This window comes from Oncorhynchus gorbuscha, linkage group LG04 (assembly GCF_021184085.1).
Source record: "Oncorhynchus gorbuscha isolate QuinsamMale2020 ecotype Even-year linkage group LG04, OgorEven_v1.0, whole genome shotgun sequence".
Lineage (NCBI taxonomy): Eukaryota > Metazoa > Chordata > Actinopteri > Salmoniformes > Salmonidae > Oncorhynchus > Oncorhynchus gorbuscha.
In genome coordinates, this window is record NC_060176.1 from 12,368,557 (window position 1) to 12,388,182 (window position 19,626).

General features: G+C 42.0%; 1 protein-coding gene across 1 annotated transcript in view; it reads left to right on the forward strand.

Annotated features, from left to right (window-relative positions):
* The first annotated feature begins 1,596 nt into the window (after positions 1-1,596).
* syt9a (synaptotagmin IXa) overlaps positions 1,597-19,626 on the forward strand; it is a 70,759-nt gene continuing 52,729 nt past the window's right edge. Inside the window, exons 1-2 of the mRNA XM_046345036.1 lie at positions 1,597-2,258; positions 17,804-18,308. Coding sequence (XP_046200992.1) covers positions 2,111-2,258; positions 17,804-18,308 — 653 coding nt within the window. The 5' untranslated portion in view covers positions 1,597-2,110. The remainder of the gene's footprint in view (positions 2,259-17,803; positions 18,309-19,626) is intronic.

Consider the following 19,626-nt stretch of genomic DNA (forward strand, 5'->3'; position numbering starts at 1 on the left):
CTTGAAGATCATCAAGGTGCTTTATTGGCAAACTGGAGTCAGCATTTTGGACTAGAATATGTAGCAAGGACCAGCCAATGAGAGTATACAGAGTACAGAGTGCAGAGTATCTGTCACGAATCCCGCCGAAGATGGCGCCTCTTCCTGTTCGGGCGGCACTCGGCGGTCGTCGTCGCCAGCCTACTAGCTGCCACTAGCTTTTCTGTTTCAGTTAGTTTTGTCTGATTAGTGTCACCTGTTTCTTGTTGGGGTTTTGTTTTGGGCTATTTAAACCCGGTAGGCCCACGGGCTTGTTTTTCTGTTCATGGTGTGGGGATTATTGTGGATACCGTTTTTTCCGGACAGTTTCGTCCTGTTTGTTGTGTGGCGTGACCGTTACTCTGTCTCGGAATAAAGATCCACGTTTTGAACTACCCTGCTCTCTGCTCCGGACTCCTCCACCCACTACTCCTAGAAGCCATGACAGTATCCCATTATGTCTGGTGAACACCAAACACTGCATTCCACAGTAAGAACCTCATATCAACGGTGAAGCGTGATGGGGGAAGTGTGATGGTTGGCCTGTAGCATATTACATCCAAACGGCAATTTATCTTAAACGTTTTGCTGTTTGATGAACTGGTTGTTAAAATAACGACATTGAGAAGATATTATATTGTGTTTTGGTGATTAAACCAATGTACTCATTATATTTCACATTAAACATTATTTTGGATTGTTAAGTGTTAAGTGAAAAATTCTTCAGTGAAAATAGTACCAAAGCGACAAAAACAATATTAACATGTAATCGATGGTGCTAAGCTGTACAGGTTCAATTGTTGCTCTTTATGAGGTAACCGTGCCCTCCAGCATGGAAAGGGTTTGCTCTCATTCATTATAGAGTCGGATTCTACTCCTGTATAAGGCTCTGTGGGGCTGGTAGCTTTAGCTCCATTGTGCTGCTTAAATAACTATTTGGTGAACAGGCTGTTTTCATTCATCTTTACAAAACTGTCTGGACAAGGGTTGGACAGGAATGTTTTACATACACCTAAATTCCCCTATAGTTCCATCTTTAAATCTATGTATCATACATATACTGTACATGCATGCACACACACACGCACTCATACAAACACACATTTCCACATGGTTAATACAGTGCTTGTCAATCACTGAAATGGATTGACTGCACAATTAAAGAGGTGCATACTGATCAATTGTGCAAATCTATAATATAATTAGTTATCAACCAGCCTCACCATGCAGCCCTTAATGGCATTGGCATACTGTATATCCCAAGATAAATAGGTAGAACAACAATCCTACCTGGCCAAAGCGATAAACAGAACAGTATAGAATATACCTGAGAAAAACAATACGAATTAATGCAGTAGCAGAAAACATGCACTTAATACTAAACAACGTGCACAGTCAACACCACTAATTAGTTCGTTCTCAGGGCCAGTTGTATGGAAAGCCAGTTGGGCGTCAGTCTTGACGTGCTTTTGGATGCCAGCCCAGGGGTCTCGGCGCAAAGAGAGCATTGGGGGTTTAGTGTTGGCGGCACAGTTAATAAGCGGAGCGCTTTGAACCGTGGAGAGTCGGGATCGCGCTCGCTCATTGCGTTGATGGTGAATTGAGCGACTGGCTGCGCGGCGCCGGTCATTCACGCATCGAGAGGACGCATGCACTTTTTCATCACCAATTGAGTGTGGTTAGCGCACGGCGCCTCATAGCCTCCTGTGAGTGGTCGGACATTCAACCTGTGGCTAAATTGTACGATAGGCTACTTTGATGGGGAAAACCCCACAATTGAATACTACACACTCGAAAAGGGATGCCCGACGTTTGGAAAGAAACAAAGGAATATGATGTTTTTTTGACCTACTATACTTACCTGTTCCTCCTCCGCTACCCTGGTTGGTTTGTCAGACAGCCAGAGTGGTGCTGAGCTGCTGGGTGTTGGTGACTCCGCTTCGGGTGGAGTGGTGCGCTGCTACTGGGGCTTTAGTTGACTCTCTGCCGGGAGGATTAGTGTGATTCTGCGGGGGCTAGTCGACTCTCTGGTGGGCGGGGTGGTATGGTGGTGCCATAGGAGCCCCTCTATTCAGAAGGATGCTGGTGGGAAATGCCTGGCGACAGAGAGGACGAGATTTGTCAAAAAGCACTAGAACTACTGTCTGATCTGTGCTCTAAAGGGGACGTACAGAACGAAAACTGTCTGGATTTCATTTACCATTTCCGAGACCTCGCCAGACCACGCTACACAGACTCAGGTATGCACCAGTCAATCCTATCCAATTCATCGGATTTGAGAGCAGTGTATGTGTATGCAATGCGTGTGCGCTTTTCGGTTTGAATTATACAGACGTAACTTTCTCTGAAACACTTTGATCTAAATTTAAAAAATTCACACATTAAGTTTGGAGAGAAAGGGTTCAATTTCTGCACAGAACTTGTTGCATGGAGATTAGGAGTGGGGTAATTATTTTATATAGGGTTTTGCAGGAACACATGTTTGATAAAAAAGAAAAGCCAGTAGGTTATATTCAACCTTGCCAATACATATAGTGTGGGATATGCAGTGCGCACTATGGATTTGTTATATGTGCATGTATTTCTGGTGCACCTGAGGTGGATGGGGTGTTGTGAGTGGGGGATGGGGACTGGCGCGAGTTTGCGGAATCTTTGGTCGCATTCATTGAAGCTTGAGCTCGCATGATACCCAATGCTATCTCATTTTTTGTATTGGCACATGCGATGCAACACTCGTCCACACTAAAGTTCTCAGCGGATTCGTTGTTTAATCCCTGACCCATGAGTGCATGCATATACGTGCTAGCCAACGCAAGAGAGGGAAGCAGTGCTTATATATAGTGGAACGGGAATTTTGGGGAAACTAGCACGCCGTGCGAGTGCGTCTGGAGACGAGGGAGGAGTACATTCTTAGTAATACAGTATCACACTAACCCACGCGAGCTGTTTGTGTCTGTGTTCGTTCGTGCGTGCGTGCGTGGACGTGTTTTCCTCTCTACCTACTGATCATGGGCTGCCTGTTGCAGACCTTGGTGATTACTAGAAGGTTCACAGGAGGTTTCTGGAAGGCATAACATTTTACATATTGTGAACACTTCTGCATTTCTCACATGCCCCTGATTGATGAATTGTTCAAGATGTGGTTCGTAACCCCACCCCCATCCTTTCAGTCAAAACCTCTCTTCACTCACCCATCTCCTTGCTCCCCTCTCCCTTCTTCTTTCTCCTCTCCCCTCCCCTTCCCCCTATACCCTCTCTCCTCTCCCTTCTACTTTCTGCTTACTATCTGTCCCTGTTCCTCTCCCCTATGCACCATTTCTTCTCTCTTCAGCACTATTCGATGCGCACTCTCCCTTCTCCTCTCTCCACTCTCCCTTCTCCTCTCTCCACTCTCCCTTCTTCTCTCTCCACTCTCCCTTCTCCTCTCTCCACTCTCCCTTCTCCTCTCTCCACTCTCCCTTCTCTCTCCCCTCTCCCTTCTTCTCTCTCCACTCTCCCTTCTCCTCTCTCCACTCTCCCTTCTCCTCTCTCCACTCTCCCTTCTTCTTTCTCCACTCTCCCTTCTTCTCTCTCCACTCTCCCTTCTCCTCTCTCCACTCTCCCTTCTTCTCTCTCCACTCTCCCTTCTCCACTCTCCCTTCTCCTCTCTCCACTCTCCCTTCTCCTCTCTCCACTCTCCCTTCTCTCTCTCCACTCTCCCTTCTTCTTTCTCCACTCTCCCTTCTCCTCTCTCCACTCTCCCTTCTTCTCTCTCCACTCTCCCTTCTCCACTCTCCCTTCTCCTCTCTCCACTCTCCCTTCTCCTCTCTCCACTCTCCCTTCTCCTCTCTCCACTCTCCCTTCTCCTCTCTCCACTCTCCCTTCTCCTCTCTCCACTCTCCCTTCTTCTCTCTCCACTCTCCCTTCTCCTCTCTCCACTCTCCCTTCTCCTCTCTCCACTCTCCCTTCTCCTCTCTCCAATCTCCCTTCTTCTCTCTCCAATCTCCCTTCTCTCTCCACTCTCCCTTCTTCTCTCTCCACTCTCCCTTCTCCTCTCTCCACTCTCCCTTCTCCTCTCTCCACTCTCCCTTCTCCTCTCTCCACTCTCCCTTCTCCTCTCTCCACTCTCCCTTCTCCCCGCTGCATTGACAGCCAGGTGGAGTGTATGGTGGGGTTATTGAACTGCGATCAGAGGCAGATTCCCTTGAGTCCACAGACCCTGGTTTTATTAACATATCCAGCTGAGCTATGTCATCCTGTCCTGGATGACTGGCACCTCAATAAAACCAGAGAGAAATACAGATGAAAGAGAGAAGAGAAAAATATATAGTAAGATTGACAAGTCTTTTTGCGTTGGTCTCTGGCATTCAAAGATAATATGTGACCCAAATGGAGAGGAGTGTGTGTGTGTGTGTGTCTGTTTCTGTGTGGAGGGTTAAAAACCAACCATGGCTAACACATTTGCAGTGTTTGTACAGGACGAGCGACTCCCTCACACCAGATCAGGTCAGAATGAATGTTTGCCCATACTCAATGTTAATGCCACTGTGAAGCTAACTATTTTAAATCATCTGGAGAATGAAAAATATATCTTACAATAGATCTCTCACCTTTACCAAAATAACTTCACAGACATCTGCCTGCTGTCTATACATTAATGTAGTGCTGAGCATGTTGCTAAGCACGCAGACCCATTATGCACAATGGTGTGATTCTGGGCTATATGTATAACATATGCCATGTTGAGTCCTCAGTAATAGCAACCCCGGGGAAATGAAGCTATTCTATCTTAAGCCAGATCATGGCCATACAGCGAGTGGCTGGGGGAAGAGAGTTTTCCAGCAACATGTCCCCCTGCTGTGTCACCTTGTAGACTGAGACTCCCAACTACTCGACATTGTTTCGGTGTCATTGCCACAGTATTATCAAACTGTACTTATTATACAGTTGAAGTTGGAAGTTTACATACACTTAGGTTGGAGTCATTAAAACTCGTTTTTCAACCACTCCACAAATTTCTTGTCAACAAACAATAGTTTTGGTAAGTCGGTTAGGACATCTACTTTGTGCATGACACAAATCATTTTTCCAACAATTGTTTACAGACACATTATTTCACTTATAATTCACTGTATCACAATTCCAGTGATTCAGAAGTTCACATACACTAAGTGGATTGTGCCTTTAAACAGCCTTGAAAATCCCAGGAAATTATGTCATGGCTTGAGAAGCTTCTGATAGCGTAATTTATATCATTTGAGTCAATTAGGGGTGCACCTGTGGATGTTTTTCAAGGCCTACCTTGAAAATCAGTGCCTCTTTGCTTGACATCATGGGAAGATCAAAAGAAATCAGCCAAGACCTCAGAAAAAAATTGTAGACCTCCACAAGTCTGCTTCATCCTTGGGAGCAATTTCCAAACGCCTGAAGGTACCATGTTCATCTGTGCAAACAATAGTATGCAAGTATAAACACCATGGGACCACACAGCCATCATACCACTCAGGAAGGAGGCACGTTCGGTCTCCTAGAGATGAACGTACTTTGGTGCGAAAATTGCAAATCAATTCCAGAACAACAACAATGGACCTTGTGAAGATGCTGGAGGAAACAGGTACAAAAGTATCTATATTCACAGTAAAACGAGTCCTATATCGACATAACCTGAAAGGCCGCTCAGCAAGGAAGAAGCCACTGCTCCAAAACTGCCATAAAAAAGCCAGACTATGGTTTGTAACTGCACATGGAGACAAAGATCGTACTTTTTGTAGAAATGTCCTCTGGTCTGTTGAAACAGAAATAGAACAGTTTGGCCATAATGACCATCGTTATGTTTGGAGGATAAAGGGGGATGCTTGCATCATGAAACCTGGGGGTGGCCGCATCATGCTGTGGGGGTGCTTTGCTGCAGCAGGGACTGGTGCACTTCACAAAATATATTGCATCATGAGGAAGGACAATTATGTGGATATTTTGAAGCAACATCTCAAAACATCAGTTCAAGCTTGGTCGCAAATGGATCTTCCAAATGGACAATGAGCCCAAGCATACTTCCAAATGGGTCTTCCAAATGGACAATGAGCCCAAGCATACTTCCAAATGGGTCTTCCAAATGGACAATGTCCCCAAACATACTTCCAAATGGGTCTTCCAAATGGGCAATGACCCCAAGCATACTTCCAAATGGGTCTTCCAAATGGACAATGACCCCAAGCATACTTCCAAATGGGTCTTCCAAATGGACAATGACCCCAAGCATACTTCCAAAGTTGTGGCAAAATGGCTTAAGGACAACAAAGTCGCAAGTATTGGAGTGGCCATCACAAAGCCCTGACCTCAATCCCAGAAAATGTGTGGGCAGAACTGAAAATTTGTGTGCGAGCAAGGAGGCCTACAAATGTGACTCAGTTACACCAGCTCTGTCAGGAGGAATAGGCCAAAACTGATTGTGGGAAGCTTGTGGAAGGCAACCCGAAATGTTTGACCCAAGTTGAATTCTTACGGCTGAGATCCCGTTAACGGGATCGATATGACAACAGCCAGTGAAAGTGCAGGGCTCCAAATTCAAACAACCGAAATCTCATAATTAAAATATCTCAAACATACAAATATTTTACACCATTTTAAAGATAAACTTGTTGTTAATCCCACCACCGTGTCCGATTTCAAAAAGGCTTTATGACAAAAGCATAAACCATCTGATTATGTTAAGTCAGTAACTAGTCACAGAAAAACACAGCCATTGTTCCAGCCAAAGAGAGGAGTCACAAAAAGCAGAAATATAGATCAAATTAATCAATAACATTTATATTTAAAAAATCTCAGTTTACATTGGCGCGTTACGTTCAGTAATGTTTTGCTTCCAAAAGTCACATCAATTTACATAAATACTCATCCTAAACATTGATAGAAAATATGTATGAAACTTTAGATAAACTTCTCCTAAATGCAACCTCTGTGTCAGATTTCAAACAAGATTTACCAAAAAAACACACCATGCTATAATCTGAGTACAGCGCTCAGAGACCAAAACAAGCCATACAGATATCCGCCATGTTGTGCAGTCAACAGAAGTCAGAAATAGCATTATAAATATTCACTTACCTTTGATGATCTTCATCAGAATGCACTCCCAGGAATCCCAGTTCCACAATAAATGCTTGTTTTGTTCGATAAATACACAACGTGCAGGCCAGACGAAAAGTAAAAAAATTACATTGCAGTTCGTAGAAACATGTCAAACAATGTATAGAATCAATCTTTAGGATGTTTTTAACATAAATCTTCAATAATGTTTCAACCGGAGAATTCCTTTGTCTTGAGAAATGCAATGGAACGCAGCTACCTCTCACGGGAGCGTGCCTGAATGAGCTCATTGTCACGCCCTGTCCTTAGAGAGTAATTTTATTTCTCTATTTGGTTAGGTCAGGGTATGATTTGGGGTGGGCCTTCTATGTTGTCTATTTATTTGTTTTTGGCTGAGTATGGTTCCCAATCAAAGGCAGCTGTCTGTTGTTGTCTCTGATTGGGGATCATACTTAGGCAGCCCTTTTTCCCACTTTCTGTTGTGGGATCTTCTTTTTGTTAGTTGCTGGTTTAGTGCTACATTACTTTACGTGTCGTTTATCTTTCTTGTTTTTTTGGTGTTCATTTAATAAATTCATCATGTACGTCCACCACTCTGCACCTTGGTCTCATTCCGACGACAGCCATAACACTCATGGCCTTCTGGCAGACATCTTACTCAATCAGCTCTCATTCTCTCCTCCTTCACAGTAGAAGCCTCAAACCAGGTTCTAAAGACCAATTAGACCAATTTTACACTGTATCTTGGATTGGCAAAGAGTTGAAAAACTACAAACCTCAGATTTCCCACTTCCTGATTGGAATTTTTCTCAGGGTTTTGCCTGCCATATGAATTATGTTATACTCACAGACATCAGTCAAACAGTTGTAGAAATTTCAGGGTGTCTTCTATCCAAATGTACTAATAATATGCATATCTTAGCTTCTGGGCCGGAGTAGCAGGCGGTTTACTCTGGGCACCTTAGTTAAACATTTTAAAGGCAATTCTACCAAGTACTAATTGAGTGTATGTAAACTTCTTTCCCACTGGGAATGTGATGAAAGAAATAAAAGCTGAAATAAATAATTCTCTCTACTATTATTCTGATATTTCACATTCTTAAAATAAAGTGGTGATCCTAACTGACCTAAGACAGTGCATTTTGACTTGGATTAAATATCAGGAATTGTGAAAGACAATGAGTTTAAATGCATTTGGCTAAGGTGTATGTAAACTTCCGACTTCAACTGTAGATAATGCCTGTGATAGACAATGCCTATGAGGTTTTTGGTTGGTAGCAGCTTACTCATATTCACATACAGTAGCTAATTTACACTGAGTGTACAAAACATTAAGAAAACCTTCCTAATAGTAAAAATAGTTTAAGAAAACACGTTGTCTTGCCCATTCACTCTCTGCATGGCGTACATACACAATCCCTGTCTCAATTGTCTCAAAATGTACAAATATTTTTTAAACCGGTCTCCTCCCCTTCATCTACACGTATTGAAGTGGATTTAACTAGTGACATCAATAAGGATCATAGCTTTCACCTGGATTCACCCGGTCAGTCAAACTATGTCATGGAAAGAGCAGGTGTTCCTAATGTTTTGTAAACTCAGTGCATATTGACTGCTATTGCTGCTGATGACTTATTGAGTAGAGGTGTAGGTAATGTAGATTATTACATATCAGTTTGCTATAGGGGCACACTAATTAGTGCTTCTTAACTAATCTCTCACTAATTCAACACCAAACAATCTGTAAGGCACCTTAGAGCAACACAAGGGAGTACAGTAGGTCCAAGGAAGTGTTTAAATTGGCAATATCCCCCTTCTCTCTTTCTGTTGGATGTTTTTGTTAGCTATTGGGGTTATTTGAGTATTTTCAAATATACTATGAATCTAGACCTCCTCAGGCAGTACCAGGGCAATGTGCCAAGCAAACCACCACTAGGCCTCTGGATCAATGTGCTCTCAGGCTACAGGGCAGCCCATGTCAGTCTATCGCCCTCATATCTGAGCTCAATAGCCATCGTCCAATCAGATGCCACATTGTGGTCTAAACACAGCTCCCCCCTGGTGTACCATGTCTTTGGCTGGTTGTGACATGGCCTGTGGTTTCACTGATTGACTTATTTCATCAGGAATAGTGACTGATGCTATCAGTAGCTTTGTGATTCAGAGAATGGGATTTGTGTGTTGAAAGCCTCCCCAATTCATGTTCAATAGCCAACTGCAGGTCTGTGACGGTCACATGTGCTGTGTGTACAGAGGACATCAGGTGGACATATGGACAATGCTGTCCATCACTCCAGTATCTCTGCACATTATACATATTGCATTGGACCTGCATGTAGCTTACTTACTTCTTGGGTGTTCTACCTTATATAATTTTCAATACTACATTGATATTGATTATTGCATTGTTAGGTTTAGAGCTGGCAAGAAAGGCATTTCACTTGACATTAAAACTTGAAAATTGAAACATGTGTCCTACACAGACAAAGAGGAGCTTCATCACAGGTGACAGGAGTTGCATGGCATGAATTTTACAACGGCAAAATGGCCACCCTGGTTAGTGGCATTTCAATGGCATTACTGTCATGAAGCACTCAATCAACTGATACAAATAATGCAGGTAACATACTCTATATGAACACAGAGGTACATTTTCACACAGTTGGTTCTCCATATTGCAGTATTTTATGATCCTGGATCAAGTTTATAACAGCTTGGAGGAGCTTGAACGGAGGGATCAGCCCAAGAAGATTCACGATTGTTTATGACGTTTTTTCATCTTCATAATAGCCTAGAAACACAAGTTGAGATATTATGTGTGTGGTATGTTGGTATGACATCCTCAAAGCAAGACAAGTCGGAGTGGCCTTGTCCCATTTACCACCATGTACAGTGTCGACTATACACATGTTTTGATGAGGTTTTTGCAAGTGCTCTGAGAAATGCAAGAGCGGTCATGGCTCTGAAGATGATATTTCAGGGCAGACTTCATCATTCACCTTCTTCACACTGTCACAACGTAGGCCAACTCACTGCAATATTTGAAGTGGCTCATTTAAGGGTACATTTATTTTAGACCGCTGTGGACTATAATCTATTATTTTAATCAACTGTTTGATTACTGATTGACGTGAGAGCTATCGGAATAGTATCATTCTTGACTTTGATGTGTAAAAGGAGTTATATCCCTGACATATCAGAGGGGGAAGCATGGGTGAGGTTAAGGAGGACGAGGGGGATGGTAATAGAAAGTTAGGAGATAGCAATAAGAGGAGGAAGAAGAAGGGTAGGTGGTGTGCAATACTAGGCTCATTAAGGAAGCCCCAGACAGCTTGCTTTGCTTCAACATTGTGAAGGAATATGTAATGGAAGGGGCCATGTCAAAAACAACCCCTTTGCTTTTTACTGCAATCAAAGATGGTCAGCTGGCCTTTTACCCTGCATGTGATTTCCCTTGGTCCGCCCAGCAGATTCCACATCCATTAGTGCTGAGCGATTACTGCTTTTTGAGGTCGGTTTGGTATATGTTCTATTATTTGGGTAGAATGCTGTAACAACACAGAATAAAACAATTCATAAAAGTCCCATGATGATAGTGACTGTGCATGACTGCTTTTCACTTATTAACAATCATTTATGCACATTACTTTAATAAAATAATTTGGTTGTGTATAATTACATTTGTTTTATTTGATGACTTTATTATTTCATTCCAAGGCATCCTCTCATCTCTGTATAGTTGCTGCCTATGCTGTCTGACAAAATCACTATTTTAGTAGTTCTTCAAAATAAATAAGGCATACTTTTATGACTGCTGAATACCAACTATCAATCACTTTGATCGTGTATTTTCAGGTAGAGGTACCTGGCTAAGCAACAGCTGCGCTCTATATCACCTCAAGATCGCACATTCTTCTCTCTTCTGTAGCAGGAGTAAAAGAAACACAGATTGGCTAAGTAGATTCACAATGGATTATGGTCATTGTAGTTAATTACTACTGTTTATACTGAGCAAAAATATAAATGCAACATGTAAAGTCTTGGTCTCATTTTTCATGAGCTGCACAAAAAACGTATTTCCCTCAAATTGTGTGCACAAATTAGTTTATATCACTGTAAATGTGAATTTCTCCTTTGCCAAGATAATCCATCCACCTGACAGGTGTGGCATATCAAGAAGCTGATTAAACAGCATGATCATTAAACAGGTGGACCTTGTGCTGGGGACTATAAAAAGCCACTCTAAAATGTGCAGATTTGTCACACAACACAATGCCACAGATGTCTCAAGTTTAGAGGGAGCGTGAAATCGGCATGCTGACTGCAGGAATGTCCAACAGAGAACAGATCTTTTGATCATTTAATATTAATTTCTCTACCATATGACGCCTCCAATGTTGTTTTAGAGAATTTAGCTGTACGTCCAACCGGCCTCAACATTCTTTTTATTTTGTATTATTCTGATTGGCTGGGCCTAGCTCCCCAGTGGTTGGCCTAGCTCTATGGCTGCTCCCCTGCCCGGTCATGTGAAATCTATAGATTGGGTGATAATGAATTTATTTCTATTGACTGATTTCTGTCTATAAACTGTAACTCAGTAAAATCTTTGACATTTTTGGATGTTGTCTTTATACTGTTGTACAGTATAGAATATTGGCCTGTTGGAAACTACAACTCCATACGACATCGGACAGTTCAGGCTGGATCTGATTTGTCTTTAGAGAATTTGCGCAATGAACTCACAGACAAAAAAAAACGAAATTAAATGCAATTAAAATAATTGATCCGATGTTGTTTAAAAAATGAAAAATAACCAACATTTTGATTACTCGCTCAGCACTAAAATCCATGAAACAGACCTCGCATCGGAAGCCGCAGCTCTCGACCTGAATGGTAATTCAATTTCAAGAGATTTGCCATGTTTGTAATTTTTGTCTTTCCACGGCTGCACATCATTTTTACTGTTGATTGCCAAACAGCTGTCTTCACTTTTTTCACTTTCACCCCTGTGGAGGTACAGTATGTAAAGGGTCTACGATAAGATTTAATTAAGATGTGGTCACTGAGATCCAGAGAAACATGGTATCTCACAAATCCAGACCTTGTTTAAGACAAGATAACATCCTGAGTGTTCTCTTGCATAGCCCTGTCTGTGCTTAGTCATTTAGCATACATATATAATTAAACAAATAACTAAAAAAGCTTTCTCCCAGTGGATTAATTACACAAATCATAATTTCATAATTTCCTACGCCTCAGTTGATGTAAACCCACAGGGTTTCAGTAACAACGGACAAACAGGGCTGGAGAATGGGACAGCATATGGCAAAATATGGTGAACTATACAGTACAATACTGTATGGTGCAAAACAATTTACAGTTGAGTGTTTTATAAATGCCTCTAGTCAATCTGACCATTTAACACCTGTAAAGATAGTTAGGAAAAATGCACAGCCTCTGTAGGTTTGCCATTATGTGTAGTAGTGATGAGTGGGGTAGTGCTGATTTGCTCTGCAGTTCGGAAGGTGTACGTTAGTTAGGTGTCATGCATTGTGTTACATTGTGTGACCCTAATCTCTGAGAGTTTGCCAAGTCCTCCAAGTTCAATGGGTGACAGCTGTGCAAAAATGATGAATTCCCAATGACACTGATTCATCTCTTTGAATATCTCTCTGGCGGAACTTCATCCTCTTCAGAAGAATTCCCAGTGGGAGATCTCATCATTACTTCACTTCCTGGGATTGCTTTGGAGGCAAACGCCAAGATTAATCAGAAGGCTCTTCGTGATTGTCTTTCTGTCCCCCCCCCCCCCCTCTCCGCGGTGACTGGGGGACCCTGTGCTAGTGTGAATGAGCACACTTAATTATTCATCACAACACTTTGAAATCTTAATCTTTCATTTGTGATATTTGAGGCTGCCTTGATATGGCCAAAAGGTGCCTGCAACCCATGTTGCATGGAAACATGGGAACACAGTAAACCCTAAACAGTCTCTCTAGCTCTCATTCTGAATGTGAGCAGTACCGCGATGCTCTGTAATTCTGATGACGTTGACACTATTGTAAAGACACATTTCACATTCATAGGACTGTCACTGCTTCCTACAAGACCGTTATGGGGACAACAAAGTGCAATACATCAATAGCATCATCAACATACAAGTACACAACATGTTGCAAGTCATGCTGAAAATATAATTACAGGATTACTTGCAGCATTTTCACAAGGCTTCTCACACTGTATACATACGTGTAGTATCTTAGTTTAAACCGTGTAGAGGATGAGCACCAGCATGGATATAGGGAGATTCTCCATTGGGCATAAATCCATCCTCTCCTCGACTCCTCCGTCCTCCTCCCCTCCTCCCCTCCTGACCCGGAAGGAAACCGATAAGTCGTTACCATATGTAGGAGAATATCATTTTGTTAAGAGGTGAACAGAGGAGTTTGTACTTCTCCTCGATAGCCTCTCCCGGCTGAGAATTCTTACGTATATCCTTCCAGAGTCCTACCAGGAAGAGTTTTGTTTTGTAATCCGCCACACCCCATTTGAATCAACAGGTTTTTTTCTCAGAGGAGAAAAGTACCCACACGTTTTAAAACGCCCACTTTTAGTCTAGAAAATGTCTGGTAGAACTAGCAAAATCTGCTTGAGCCACTTTATACACAGTTTGCATTTGTTTCCACGTTTCCTCTCCTCGATTACATTGACATTTTTCAAAAGGAGACAAGAGAGGAAGGAGAGAGGATGCATCCTTGCATGATTCACAATTTCTTTGAAAATAAATAGAAATTGAAAACGTTGGTGTTCACATGTGTATTTGCCTGATTTACAATGACGCAGGACCAAATGTTTTCATTAAAATAAGTACTGAAATTGAGGTTTTTCACTTCAAAGTCCAAAAATGATTTAAAATTCCAATTAATTTAGTTGGAGGCAAGTGATTCTCAGCAAATGTAATTTATCTCACCTGCGGTAATTTGCACGGCCAATGTGGCAAAAATAGCCAGCCAGTTGGGTTGAAATCTGGTGAAAGAGACGGCCATGGCATATGGTTTTCAACATTTTTATACTCATCAAAGCTTAATTAACTCAGTTACCACACCAGTGTGGAAGCTCATGCTTTCAATATACTTTGTATCCCTCATTTACTCAAGTGTTTCCATTTACTTTGGCAGTTACCTGTATGATGTGATTAGTTGGTACGTAAAATACGTATCCAGGCGTAAGATCTGGCAGGCGTCAGCAACGCCTGGGCAGAGGAGCCCAGCTTTCCTTGGATGAGGAGACGTTGGGCATCGGTAAAGGACCTGGCATAAACCATTCAAACCTCTAAACAGGTATTCTGTTCACTATGAACATAGCCTTGGTTAGTGTAAACCTTTATACTGTATATACGGTCTATCTCTATGGCATAAACATTAGAGTTTCCAATACTAAGGCGAAACACTTCAAATTAAATGACATTATAAGAATACACATTCGCCGTTTGTTATTTTATATTACCCTACAAAGCACAAGGTGTTATCTTGAATTGGATATACAGTTGAAGTCGGAAGTTTACATACACTTAGGTTGCAGTTATTAAAACTTGTTTTTCAACCACTCCACAAATTTGTTGTTAACAAACTATAGTTTTGGCACGTCGGTTAGGACATCTACTTTGTGCATGACACAATAACTTTTTCCAACAATTGTTTACATACAGATGATTTCACTTATAATTCACTGTATAACAATTCCAGTGAGTCAGAAGTTTACATACTCTACGTTGACTGTACCTTTAAATAGCTTGGAAAATTCCAGAAAATTATGCCATGGCTTTAGAATCTTCTGATAGGCTAATTTACTAAATTTGATTCAATTGGAGGTGTACCTGTGGATGTTTTTCAAGGCCGACCTTCAAACTCAGTGCCTCTTTGCTTAACATCGTGGGAAAATCAAAAGAAATCAGCCAAGACTAGTTCATCCTAGGGAGCAATTTTCAAACGCCTGAAGGTACCACATTCATCTGTGCAAACAATAGTACGCAAATATAAACACCATGGGACCAATCAGCTGTCACACCGCTCAGGAAGGAGATGCGTTCTGTCTCCTAGAAATGAACGTACTTTGGTGCGAAAAGTGCAAATCAATCCCAGAACAACAACAAAGGACCCTGTGAAGATGCTGGAAGAAACAGGTACAAAAGTATCTATATCCACAGTAAAACAAGTCCTATGTCGACATAACCTGAAAGGCCGCTCAGCAAGGAAGAAACCACTACTCCAAAACTGCCATAAAAAAGCCAGACTATGGTTTGCAACTGCACATGGAGACAAAGATCGTACCTTTTGTAGAACTGTCCTCTGGTCTGATGAAACAGAAATATAACTGTTTTGCCATAATGACCATTGTTACGTTTAAAGGAAAAAGGGGGATGCTTGCAAGCCGAAGAACACCATCCCAACCATGAAGCACGGGGGTGGCAGCATCATGTTGTGGGGGTGCTTTGCTGCAGGAGGGACTGGTGCACTTTGGAAAATATATGGCTTCCTGAGGAGGAAAATGATGTGGGAATATTGAAGCAACATCTCAAGACATTGGTCAGGAAGTTAAAGCTTGGTCGCAAATGGGTCTTCCAAATGGACAATGACCCCAAGCATACTTCCAACGTTGTGGAAAAATGGCTTAAGGACAACAAAGTCAAGGTTTTGGAGAGGCCATCACAAAGCCCTGACCTCAATCCTATTGAACATTTGTGGGCAGAACTGAAAAAGCGTGTGCCAGCAAGGAGGCCTACAAACCTGACTCAGTTACCAGCTCTGTCAGGAGGAATGGGCCCAAATTCACCCAACTTATTATGGGAAGCTTGTGGAAGGCTACCTGAAACGTTTGACCCAGTTAAATAATTTAAAGGCAATTGTACCAAATACTAATTATTTTTTTTACCTTTGTTTAACTAGGTAAGTCAATTATGAACAAATTCTTATTTTCAATGAAAGCCTGGGAATAGTGGGCTAACTGCCTCTTCAGGAGCAGAACAACAGAGTTGTACCTTGTCAGCTCGGGGGTTTGAACTTGCAACCTTCCGGTTACTAGTCCAACGTTCTAACCACTAGGCTATCCTGCCGCCACAATTTAGTGCATGTAAACTTCTGACCCACTGGGAATGTGATGAAAGAAATAGAAGCTGAAATAAATCACTCTTCTATTATTCTGACATTTCAGTCTTAAAATTAAGTGGTAAAACAGGGATTTTTTACTGGGATTAAATGTCAGGAATTGTGAAAAACTGAGTTTAAATGTATTTGGCTAAGGTGTATGTACACCTTCGACTTCAACTGTGGCTAGTATGTTTGTGGCAAACAATTTAGCAAACAATGAGTTCTGTGAGGAGAAATGAACAGAGAGGTCCGACGTCGTCACACCAATTTAAACTCTTACAGATGATCCATCACCTACTTTGATTAATTGCTCAAAATGGCTGTTAAATATCACCTGCACCCCAGATATATCTACATATTGAAGATTTAAGCCTGAAGAGTGGCTTGGAACTTGTTCAAGTTGGGTCAATTGATTCCCATAGAATGTTTCTCCACAACACATTTTCTTGCTCTATTCCTATCGGTCAAGGACAGTGCATTACAGCAGCACTAAAATCAGGACCCTGGCCACATATGGGACTCCAGAGGAGATAATTAAACAACTTTGGATAATTCCTAATTGAGTTTGTCACACTCTCTCTTTATTAAGAGAATATTAAGGGAGAATGAGAAAAAGTTCCCGCAAAGCACACTTGTAATTGACCAAGCCATGTTTTTTAAAATGAGTGCACAGTGATTTAAATCAGTCTTAGGCCGTTCCTTGTGGTGTGTCTTTAATGGCACACAGCTAGTGAAGCTATGACACACACTACATGAACAAAAGTATGAAGACACCTGCTCGTTGAACATCTCATTCCAAAATCATGGGCATTAATATGGAGTTGGTCCCCACTTTGCTGCTATAATAGCCTCCACTTTTCTGGGAAGGATTTCCACTAGATGTTTGAACATTGCTGCGGGGACTTGCTTTCATTCTGCCACAAGAGCATTAGTGAGGTCATGCACTGATCTTGGGCAATTAGGCCTGGCTTGCAGTCGGCATTCCAATTTATCCCAAAGGTGTTCGATGGGGTTGAGGTCAGGGCTCTGTGCAGGCCAGTCAAGTTCTTCCGATCTCGACAAACCATTTCTGTATGGATCTCGCTTTGTGCATGGGGGCATTGTCATGCTGGAACAGGAAAGGGCCTTCCCCAAACTGTTGTCACAAAGTCGGAAACACAGAATCGTCTAGAATGTCATTATGTGCTGTAGCGTTAAGATCTCCCTTCTAAGGGACCTAGCCCGAACCATGAAAAAGAAAACCAGACCATTATTCATCCTCCATCAAACTATGAATTGGGGCAGGTAGCGTTCTCCTGGCATCCGCCAAACCCAGATTTGTCCGTCGAACGGCCACATGGGGAAGTGTGATTCATCACTCCAGAGAATGTTTCAATGGCGGCGAGGTAAAACTTTTGTTAAATGAGGATGTGATGATTAATTCTCTCCCAAGACTCTGTCTTGTACATGTGTAATTGATCTTTGTTTGTCTCACTGTGCCTCTCACATCCTTGTATAAGTAAAATTACCCTACTAACTCTCTCCCTTTCTTTCCTCCCTCTCTCCCTATTTCCACCCCTCCCTGCATTCTGTAGATGTGTCGGTGAGCCTGCTGTCCCTGGTGGTGACAGCCTGTGGCCTGGCCCTGTTCGGGGTCTCAATCTTCGTGTCCTGGAAGCTCTGCTGGATCCCATGGAGGGAGCGTGGCCTCTCCCCCAGCATCAAGGAGCCCACCCATGGGCACCACGATTCCCCCATGGCACCTTTGCAACCCTACGTCCCAGCCAGGGAGCCAGTCTACACGGCCGTCGACCCCCCCGTCCCCGCCCTCGACCGCCGTGAGTCACATCGCTGCTCCATTGTCCCTGTGGCATCTGGGACAGTGACGGGGCCGGTGACCCCCGTATCACCGCCCCCCATAGCGGCGATCATTCCCATCCCAGAGGCGGCCATGAAGATTAGCCACACATCTCCAGACATCCCCCTGGAAACCCAGAGTAAAGGCCGTGAGAACGGGGTCCACACCAACCCTCGTACGCAGAGGCAGACCACTGAGCCCTCACCCTCCGTCCGGTCAATGTCTATACACACAGAGATTGGGTGAGTACTATATCACAGTCCTTTACTATGATGAAGTCACTATTGTGCCATGTACTGTGTTTGTATACTGTAGTACCTACTATACCAAGTTCCCTTACAATATAAGACTGCTACTAAGAATGCTACTTTGCTTTCATAATGCATAGTATTTAATTAGTTCACCACAATGGTTATCAAAGTAGGAATAAAGATTTCAATACTGTACATTGCCAGTACATAATATATTATTACCACAGTCTACCAGGATTGGAGTTAATTCCACAAATGTAATTCTAATTCAATTCTCTCTCCCTTTAAATTCCATTTAATTTGATTGGAATTCCAGGTCAGTCTTTGAATTCAGAGATAATTACATTCCTCTAAATTCCAATGTTAGGTTTAAATTCCAAGAATTCCACAAATGAAAATGAAATTCCCTCAGGCTTTCAGGCTGATCATGTCAGAAATATAGGAATGCAGGTTGAAATTATTACAAATAATCCGACAGTAAATTTGCTATACTATTTGTGATCATTCCTTTAACTGCGTAATATAATAATACTGAATTCCAATTAAATTCCAGAGGTTATATGTTTTTACAATTCCAATTCAATTCCAATTAAAGAAAGTCCAAACAGTTACGGAATAATTCCGTAACTTGAAGATTTTTAACATTTCAATGTCATTCAATGTCAATTATCCACCATGAGTGAACTTATGAATTTAATTGGAATTTACCCCAACCCTACTGTACAAATATTCATACTGTCCTTCTGAAGTACAGGCATCATAATTGGTTTGCAACTTTGGTTTGCACAATATTTTGCACGAGTGAAATACACCAGACAGCCCATTCATCCATTTGAAATAATTTTCTCCAGATTCTTAATTTCACCTTCAGAACAATGTAAACTCTTCCACACATAGGTATAAACCATGACTCACTACGTTGTTAAAGCCCTGTGTGACAAAAAAGAGGCAGTTGGGAAGTTCTAGCATTAATCAGGTTTAGAGTACTGAACAGAAGCTCAGACATAGCAACCCAGCAGCTGTAGGGCAGCTATCCCATTGAGTCTTGTGGAGTCACGTCCTCTACAGCAAACAATGTTCTATGAGTAATTATAACCAGACACTCTTTATATCAATGAGTTTCACTTTAGTTTTAAGTAATTTGTTTGTGTTTGAAGGAAAGTCTATCCACTGCTATCCACTGTACAGTGAATTGTTATTTTTGTCGATTGTTGCTTGAGCCATAATGGTCATATTTGCAGAAAGCCTTTGTCTATTTTATTCAGGTACTCTGTTGTATCAAATACACATTTGCTGTCTCTCTGTGTGT